Source organism: Ctenopharyngodon idella, chromosome 10 (genome assembly GCF_019924925.1).
Source record: "Ctenopharyngodon idella isolate HZGC_01 chromosome 10, HZGC01, whole genome shotgun sequence".
NCBI classification, from domain to species: domain Eukaryota; kingdom Metazoa; phylum Chordata; class Actinopteri; order Cypriniformes; family Xenocyprididae; genus Ctenopharyngodon; species Ctenopharyngodon idella.
Window position 1 is genome coordinate 11,690,001 of NC_067229.1, and position 10,221 is coordinate 11,700,221.

The 10,221-nt window shown below is 39.1% G+C and overlaps 1 protein-coding gene across 1 annotated transcript in view; it reads right to left on the reverse strand.

Moving 5' to 3' along the window:
* The window catches only part of fgf22 (fibroblast growth factor 22), a 25,823-nt gene extending 17,566 nt beyond the window's left edge, over nt 1–8,257 (reverse strand). Inside the window, exon 1 of the mRNA XM_051909358.1 lies at nt 7,147–8,257. Coding sequence (XP_051765318.1) covers nt 7,147–7,483 — 337 coding nt within the window. The 5' untranslated portion in view covers nt 7,484–8,257. The remainder of the gene's footprint in view (nt 1–7,146) is intronic.
* Nucleotides 8,258–10,221: the final 1,964 nt, after the last annotated feature.

The window sequence follows — 10,221 nt, forward strand, 5'->3', positions numbered from 1 at the left end:
ACGTATGTGCGTCATTCGCAAACTTGTAATTTCATACTAAAAAGTTTTTTATATATTGGGATTTTATCAATTAAAAGCTGCCAAAATCCACTGTCACATTACTTCCTGCAGAGCACAATATTAATGAATTAAAATATCGATGGTAGAAAGTAGTTTAGATTATGTGATCAAAGTCTTTCAGTGGTAGCCATAGGAATCCTCAGGCAGATAAAGGGCGGGCCTGTTTTTAGTGACTCATTTTATTGCTGTTTTTTTACAACTCAATCAGCTGTATAAGAGTGTAAAGACATGTACTGGGTGTGTGTCACATTCTTATCGTGCCATATTTTATAAGGAGTTTCCTTAGATTTTAGGTCTGATCAGAAACTTGAGCTTGCAACACCCAAAAGACTATCCTATTCACTATTCTTTTATTCTTTTTCACTTCAATTATTGATGTATCATTATAAATAGACAAATGATAAATAGCATCAATTTAGGACACCAGAACATGAGGTGAACCACTAATAAATACATTAGACTTGCAAGGAAACCCAGTGGGAGACTTACAGCAGAAGTCAATATTTCTGACTAAGAGAAATCAGCTTAATAAGTCTGCATTTCGACTTCTGATATTTATCCCAAAACGGCAGTTATATAAAACGATATAATGTGACTGGCAAAGAATGTTTTAATCTCAAATTGTTATAAATGGATGCATGGGAATCCCACAGTAGTCGCTCAGAGTCTCCAAGATACACCGTCTGGGTTAACCTAAGCTTGAAGTTGAACAGCTTTAATCAAAAGGTCAATTCAGAGCGACTACAGTCCCAAGAGGGTGCTCCAATTTGCTGCCTAGTGCCTGAACCTAGTCACAATGAGACTGAGTCTGTCTGTCTGTTTAATTTCGCTTCAGAGCCAAGAGAGGTGGACTGTGTTGGCTTTGGCAGATGTTAGTCAGCATATGGCACTGCATGATTTAGCCAAGCTGTGGGTTCCCAACTGATCTAATTAATACTTGTTTTACATCCCTCACAAAAAGTTATAATAATAATAACAGTGCTAATGACTTCTCATTCAGGAAAAAATGGTCTCGGGTCAATTTTCTGCAAACGTTACCGTTTGGATAGCGAAGATGAGAGAAGCTGAGCAATGCCTTCTGAACCATAAGACTGCCTGTCAGTAATTACACTGCTGGGTATATAAAGTGCTTAACCTTTAAATGTAAATATATTTTACATTAGTTGAGTCATCACAAGACTAGGCACAGTTTTATTTTGTTATCGTTGGCTGTTTTTGTGATCTCATCAGAGATTACTTGATTCAAACTGACACTCTGTGACTCAATAAGTACATTTAAATGTGCTTTAAAAGTTTGATTTCAGGCAGGCTAAAGAAATAATTTGTCATTTTAAAATGTCACATAAGCATTTCAGTTTGACTGAAATCATGCCAGCTGGATTTTTGCAAAGTTGGACTAATAGACCTAGATAATGTGATTATAGCCTTGGGATTGTGCGCATGAGAAGACAGAGACAGACATGTACACTTAGTGAAATGTTAAAAAAGTTCTGTTTTTGTTAATATTCTTGCTATGAATGAAGCACGGCTCACACAGAAGTCACTTTCAAACCAAGCATCTTTCTGTTGGTCAGTGTGGCAAATTCTACCAACTTGAACTCACTGAACTCATGCAAAATCTGCATGGGGAAATCTTTCGCCCTCATGTGAAATTCCAGATTGTGTGGATACCTATTAGCCATAGTAGGATTACTGATTGCACGTTCCTAAAGTCCACTGCCGATTCAACCAGCCGGCAAAGGCTTAAGTAGTTTTACTCAGCCTCTTTGCACCTAGCAGTCTTTTTATCCATTCATGACATCAAAACTGGCCTTTGGAAAGAGACGAGGTTAGAGAAAATAGGACATTTTAGCTCTGCCACTCTCAGAGTGTGTGTCAGTTTCTGTCTTTTTCACTTTCCCAGTGTCAAAAACACCTGGCAAGAGATGGATTTCGAGCATTTTCTCACTACTCTGGACCACTGTCCATCGGAAGGATTAAAAAGGCTGGATTTGTAGGATTTCTTTTTTCCTGGCACCAAAATCTCCAAGAGGCCCCCACAGGCTAAATGTAAGCAAAATTCCCAGACTTTCCAGAAGCGTCTGGAATCACCTAGCACCCAGGTGCCCTTACCACTTAAACTGTCACAGACCAGGAGCTTCACTACTATACTTATGAAAGGTCCTTAGTAGAGTACATACGCCCTCTCTCACTCCTTAACACATTTGTTAAGCCAAGTACTTTACGGTCTCATCTCATTTCGATACTTTTGGAGGACTGTTAATTCCGTTTCTGAATTCAGTGGTTTGTAATCAAAGAACATTTTGTAATTTTTCGGAATTCTAATAAAACACGTATACGGACCCGATATGGTAATATAATATAATATTGTGAATTTATTTTCACCTCCCATGAATTCTCCAGAATTCAGTCAAGCACAATCTCTCCTCTGTGGCCTCTAGTCGTCCATGAACTGACAGTCTCTCTTTTTGAAATATGTTTTAAATAATTCCACAATATATTCAGAACGGGTGGATGATTTTCTTCCCGTGACTCGGGTCCAAGCTCAACACACCTATGAAATCACGGCAAGGGAAAACTGTAACATCTAAAGCAAGATGCAGAAAAGTGAGGGGAAACTTGGTAAACATGACACAACTCTTGTAAATACAGCTGAAATGGAAGAAGGAGAGCAAGAGAAAATGAGAGACGAAGGGAAAGACCTGGCAAACTGCAAAGTGGCCATATTTCAGCAAAAGTGACTTTTCTGATTATGCCTGTCGCATGACTTTATTTCCTTAAGCACAGTGTTGTTGCCTGGACTCAAGTCAAGCATTTGATGTCCTCAACCACATACGCCCTAGACTTCAACAGTGTTCTTTTTAAAGCCAAATGTTAAGGGGAAAAAAAGAGCTAAGATGGTTTTGTCATCCTGCAATATTTTTGAAGTACCTGCAACATGAAAAGTGCAAAAGAAAACAACTTTGGCCAAGACAAAATCCTTTAACAGAATGGACAGGAAACGGATTAAGATTAATCTACTTTCTTACTCACCAACCCACTTTAGTTATCAAGTGGCGGTTGATGGTTAGTTACCTTTGAAGTCTGATTGACATCTCCATTCTTTTTCTTTCCACTCATTTCTTTCCCATGCATTTTAGAGAAAACTTGTTAAACTACATTACTACGTTTGTTAGTTGTTAGAAAAACATGATATCTGAAGAAACTTACAACATTAATTTCATGGATAACTTGCCTTGAGCAAAATGGACTAAGTTGCCAAATTGAAGGCCATTTTTGATAGAGTAACAGGTGGATCTCACACTAGTGCATGGGTCTCCACAAAGTTTGGCTGGTTAGCTTGTTAGCCCTCACTGGTAGATGGTAAAACTACACCATTATGTGTGCAAAATGCATCTCTCACCTTGACAGGTGAGGCAAGCAACATATAAACTGTAAATATTTCATTATACTGTAGTAAAAGATTTAACACTAACCAATTTTTTAAGAGCTTGTAAAACCATGAAATTGACAATTTTTTTCTTGTCTGCTGCCTTTAATGTCAAGCTTACATATCGGCAGAATAGTTGCTAGCAAAGGGATTGGGACTGTGTCTGTTTTTGTACTGCCAATAGCCAATAAGCTCTGTTAGGACATCAAGCACTTCTACCACCCTTCATTTGCACTCACCCCCAACTGTGAAATAATAGTCAAATAAGCTTGTTTAGTTTGCATTAGGTGGCCATAAACTGTGAACGATGAGAATCTTATTGCAGTTGATTGACATCGATCTACTTTGAATCCTGAAACTTCAAAGTGCTTGTTCCACACTGTAAAAAATGAATGTGATTTTAACAGTGTATTGTAAAAACGCTACGGAAAAAAAATGTAAATAGGTTAACAGTAAGTTCCAGTACTATATACAGGGGAAAAACTGTAAAAGCTCTTACCAGACATTTTATGTAATTTTCACAGTAAAATGCTGTAAATTTTACAATTTTTAGAAGTAAAAAAAAAACAAATCAATGTATAATTTACAGTCAAAAACTGTAAACTGATATTCCCACAATTCCCTGTGTGACACTCCATATTTGAAAGTATTTTGTTTAAAAAAATCATGTTTCTTAATAGTTTTTGTTATCAGTTGTGTACATTAGGGTTTTATGTTACATCTTCTGTTGTTTAATGAATGTTTATTGCATTATGTAAGTGTTGTGGGTTACCATGATGGTGTTTTGCGTTTGCGTGAATGACTCTTTGCACCCTCTTTACATTAGCATATACTTCAGCTCGTGGAAAAGCTACTTGTGATGAACTCTGATTCTTCATGTGGCTTTCTCTTTTACCACCTGAATTATTAGTACCACCAGTAGATGTTAAAGGTACAAAACAGATTTTAGTAGTAGTATGGATTGTTGAATTTACTTGTCTACATTCAAATTTTCTTGTTTGTAAATTACAGTTTTATACTGTAAAATTGACAGTTTGTTCTGTAAATGTGTTTACAGTTTTTCTGTATTTTTTACAAAATTATTCTGGCAACCACAGCTGCCAAAATTATTTTGTAAAAACTACAGAATATTTTTTACAGTGCATTCAGCACCTGGACAAAAACAAGCTTCAGGAATTGGAGCCAAAGCAAGGCTAGTTTGTAGCCGGTTAAGCTCTGAAATCATTTGCACAATTATGTAAGTCATTTCCTCCAGGTCATGGTGCTTAATTTTGTCCTGGCTCAAGCAGTGCCATCTATAATTATTTTGCTAACAAATGAAACTTGAGCAATATTCCAACCATGCTGTTATTAGCCCATTTACAACCCTTTAAAGGAATCCCCAGCAGGAGAATTAGTGAATTAAGTATGAAAGCTCTCAAAAGTACTATAAATGTCTATTATTCAATGCAAATGCAATAATATCCACTGCATCCTTTTACCTCTCAATCTCTCTTTCAGTCCTTTGCATCGAAGCCTCTTCCCTCAGCTGTTCCAGTTAGCAGTTCACTGGGACTGATACAATATTTTCCTACCTCAATTAGCCAAGGGCCCGTTGACTAATTCCAACTGTTTTTGCACCTGAGAGTTTGGGAGCGGGAGTTGGAAAAAGTGAGAAGGAGAGTCACTGCGGGGCTGTTTGGGCAACGCAGCAGTGTTGACGGACGCTGAGGGCTAAGCAGAGGACAAGGTGGACAGCAGCAAAGCAACACCAACAAGATCAATGCAAAACGCAGTTCTGATTCTGAATTTGCTGAATCAAGTCATAATACCTGTATTTCAAAGCCCTTTTTGTGAAAATCTAAAATTTCCTCTACTGTGAACCCTGAAAGGAAAGGGAAACCAAGACAATATTGAGAATTTCTGTGACGCTAGTAAATGCAGGATACCTTTCTGTGAAGGGGACCCTCTTTGCCAAAAAAGTCCTTAATTCAGGGACAGGAAATGAGAGGATGGTAAGTAAACGTGCAAGCAAATTGCTTTTGAGGGCTGTACAATTTCACTCAGCTGTATTAAGCACAAGCATCTAAGCTGATCGGAGACAGCCATGGAGAGCAGAAACTCATAAACAAATGTCATGCAACAGTTAAGATCTGCTCAGTGGCAGAGCAGTTAAAGCAACTTTCCTGGAAAAAAGTCTGACTCACTCTGTTTTGCAACAACACACATACACAACAGCCAGGGTCAACCCACCATGACCCAGACCAGTTAAATCCCATATTCAAATGAACGGAAAGCCACTGCTAAACCCTGACACAGGATGACATAAAGTAAAACTCCAGCTGAAAAAGTATAAAGATAATGGAACCAAATTGGGAGGTATAGGGAAGAAGTGATTTGTAAGGAGCATGGGATGACCCTGATGACAGGCACATCTGGTTGATTTATCAGTGAAGGCTTTCTACCAACTGCACCTGCTTTTTTATCCATCCATATGGCAGTTTGGCCAGAAGCTAGTTATTTTACTTTATAGCATGTTAAATATGGATATTTTTCTTACTCAAAACACATCGCTTCACTTCAGAAGGCCTTTATTAACCCCCTGAGCCGTGTGGAGTATGTTTATGACGGATGGATGCACTTATTTGAGCGTCAGACCCGTGAGCCCCACTCATTGCCATTATAAAGCTTGATAGCATCAGGGTGTTTATTAATATTTCTCCGGACTGTATTCGTCTGAATGAAGAAAGTCATATACACCTAAGATGGCTTGAGGGTGAGTAAATCATGGGGTAATTTTCATTTTAAAGTGAACTAATCCTTTAATTGTACATATTAATACATGCTCTAAAGTACTAATATGCACCCCTTAGGGGTACAAAGTCATCCCTTTAAGGGTACTGGACCAGTGACAAGCTGCTGTACACCTAAAAGTATATTACGCATTTTTTCTGACAGTGTGCAGAACATTTTAAGATTCTAGAAAAAAAAAAAAACACTTATGTTAAATACATGTTAAACTTATATAGAGAAACTGTACTTAACTGCAAACAAAATATACAGTTGTGATTACATTTTCCTTTTAAAAATTAAGGACTTGCTGTTCAGTTTTGACAAGTTAAATCCTCTCCTGTTCAACCGATCCCTTATTTAAATACAGAAGTCAGATTCTGCCTAGGAGTAAAAAATAAAACAGGTAACTGATATACAATACATAAAAAATAAAATAAAGATATAATATAGATATAAAGTCACAGTAACAAGAAGTCACTAGTAACAAGAAAATGTCACATTGTGAAACATTAAGTCACAAGATAAGATAAGTTGCAATTAGGAGATATAAAGCTGCAATCTGAGAGATAAAGTCACAATTACCTTTTTATTTATTTTTTAACTCTGAGACAGACTTCCATATTTCAAATCGTAGTATTTTGTGGGCCAATATAACAGTGAAGGACCTTCACTTTCCCATTAAGTGTTTTACATATTATAAATCCTACCTAGCAACACCTTTGGACATACTTGTAATAAAAAGTCTGACTCTTCAAGGAGAGGACTAAAAGTGCCATAAAACACAAATGATAAGAGAGTCGATGAAAGATCGTAAAGACCAAATGGGCCCCACTCCCTTTCTGCAGGAACACATGAATAAAGAAAAACACTGGGTGTCTACTCACTGTCAGCGTAATTCTTCCGACGGGTGCCATCCACCTTGCCCGTCTTGTCTATGCAGAGAAAGAACTTGTTGGCGGAATAGAGGCGTCGCAGGCGAACGTCACCCTCTAGGTGGTTGTAGCTGCGCGTGTGCCGCTCCAGAGTCCAAGAGCAGTTTGTGCCCTGTGCCAGCACATGAAGGGGGTCATGCCCCAGTGCAGGTGGGCAACCTCCAAGAGCAGAGCAAACCAGAAAGAGTAAGGACAGGCATACCAGGGAATAAGGATAAGAAGGGAGGGCTGAGCCAGAGAAGCTGAGGTCGAAGTGGAGACCAGCGGTAGTAGGTGTCCATTTGCACATGATGGGTCAGACTCCCAAGGTGCACCTTGCACAAGTAGTCGGCATGATGCTGGTCTTCGCTGGGCGCTCTGCCTCACACAGACCCCGTTAGCAGGAACATGGGAAGAGAAGGTAAAATATCTTTGAAAAAAAAAAAAAGTGACCAACTTCAAATTTGAATGTTTCTCTTTGGTCTTGTAACTAGCGCTCTGCTGGTTTGCTCTTCAGAATGATGAATGAAAGCTCTGCAATTCCATCCTGAAGAAACGTCTTGATCTTGTTAGATTGTCCTAGAGCATCCAGGTCCTGAGAGCCTGTGTCCTGTGTGATGGCTGCACCTTGCAGGGCTCTCTCCTCTCAGCCAGAGGCAGAGCAAGGTGAAACGTGAGGCTGTGCCTCAGAATGAGCTGAGTTGAATGAGTGTATTTGAATGAGTGAGAGAAAGAAAAATTCAAAGAGACTACCAGGAGAAAGAGAGGATAAGATAGAGGTGGTAGTGAGAGCAAGTCTGACGGACTGAACAAGGCAGTAAAGCTGTAAATGGGTGTCTTTCTCTCTCTCACTCTCTGTGCCTTGCTGTCTGCCTGCTCTTTGGTGGGGTGGCTCAGTTCTTTCCTGCATTTTATTCAGGGCAGGGCTTGCATCTGGGGGACTTAGGAGATGGGTGGGGCCTGGATTATTCATAATCATTTCAAGTGAATGTCACTCTTAATATTGTTTACCTTTTACCATACTGTCATTCATTTCCCTTTAGGAAATTGTTCATCCTCAGATGTGCCGTATCATTTTACATCCCATCCTGAACCAAAATAAACTGTTGCCATCACATGTAATATACTGCAGTGTCTGTGGAAGTTAATCATCAGGTAAATGACAGGTGATAAATACACTGAATTTAATCAGTAAATAAAACTGAAGTTAAGGGTTTTATAACTACTTTAAAAATGGAAAAACTTTAGCAGCAAGGATGAGGTCTCCCTTACCTGTAATGACACTTGTTGACAGTCCCAATGGACATTTGAGTCAGCTTCTGACCTAGTGAATATCACTCTGGAATTTTATTCATGAACAGCTAGGAGCCTAAAAAGAGCAATATTTTCCGAAAGGACACCAAGTCAAATATTTACAAAATCCTTCTTTATCGCTGCGCAACATGTTGTGAGCTCTACTGAAATGAGTGGCACTTGGCAGAACATTTGTCTAAGCGAACCTCTGCTCTGAAGCACTGACATCCTTTTCAAAGCCTTCTGGTTTCAATGAAGTGTGCAGCCCAGGGGCAGAGGGTGAAAATGATCTTGAAAAGTGTGTTTTACCGAGAAGAGTCAGTCACTTCACACTTTGTAGCTAGTTAACTAACAAGCCTCTGAAGCTTTAACCTATAAAATCCTATGGAGACAGCAGTCTGCAGTCTTTTTCAGCTCCCCGCAGTCATTCCCGTCTGCTTGGGCATATCAGCCTTTGGGTTTCTTGCTAATGTACTTCAAAGCCTAGTCTTTTTTCTAGTCTCATACATCTTAGTCCTTCATCCCCAATTAAACCTAACTGAAGTGGACCCCTACCTTTAATTTCTCTCCTCCCCGTCAACCTTTATGCTCCTCACAAAAATGGATGGCACAGAAAAGTACCCATCACTGTCATGCTGTGCATTTCAACAGCTGGCTACAATCTGAGAAAAAGCTGTAAAAGTGGATGCAGTTGTAATTAGCGAAGCTTTCTAAGGCACTAATCAGTATTACTGTTGCTCATACTTAAAGTTAGGGATTTGAACAAATGTAAGTATTAAACTTTGAGCTCATCCTGCTCTGAATAATGCTACAGACAAGAATAATACCTCAAATCATGGCTTATTCAGGATAGGTAGTATTACTTTTCTGCATTCCAAGCCAACGTCGATACACACAATATAGCCAAAAAATTTTGTAGCTAAAAATTATGCACTTAACCTAAATAACTTGTGCATTATCCTTCCTTTTTGACTTGCTTGCTGTCTAATTTACAGATGTACCCTTCCATGAAGATACGGTATGAGCAATCTTGTACCCCTCCAGCACACTCAAAGACCCCGGAAGTCCATAACATCAGCCCCCACTTCCTTGGAAATTGATGTTAATTACATTCTTTTAGGGGGAAATGTAAGATGTTGCACTTAGAAGTTCAAGAACAAAGTTCTGTCCACATCTGAATATCAGATGTGATGATAAACTTGCTCAGGCTAATGTGTGAATGACAGTACCTCTGCTAAATGCATGTCCACAACGCAGTTATTTCACTCAGGACACAGCAGCACAAATGCTTAGCTTTCAACGTCCGCTCAACTTCCCAACATCACGTCACCAATCCCCACTCCCCACCCCACCCGACCCAAACTTTTAAATAGTTCTGTATACTATTCTCTCTTTTTTAAATATGCCACAAAAAAAAAAAAAAAAAAGACAGATTCTGAAAAACCGTGTATTCAAAGTACCAGAAAACAAACAAACAAATGAAAAACATATGTGACTTAATCTTGATTGACATGACCTCACAGAAAAGGTAACTATCTCTAATTCCACACATCGTTGGCCATCAATAGGCCTGTGCTTAGCTCCCATGATGCCATGCTATGCCGGCTGCACCCTGAGCTGAGAAAATCTGTGCGGCCATGTGGGATGTTCACTTGCGAAAGGAACCTAATCTTTCCCAGCAGGGCTCCCATCAACTCTGGAAGTGTATGAATGGAGATAATATCTCAGTAATGAGGCCTGTTTTGTACCATCAAA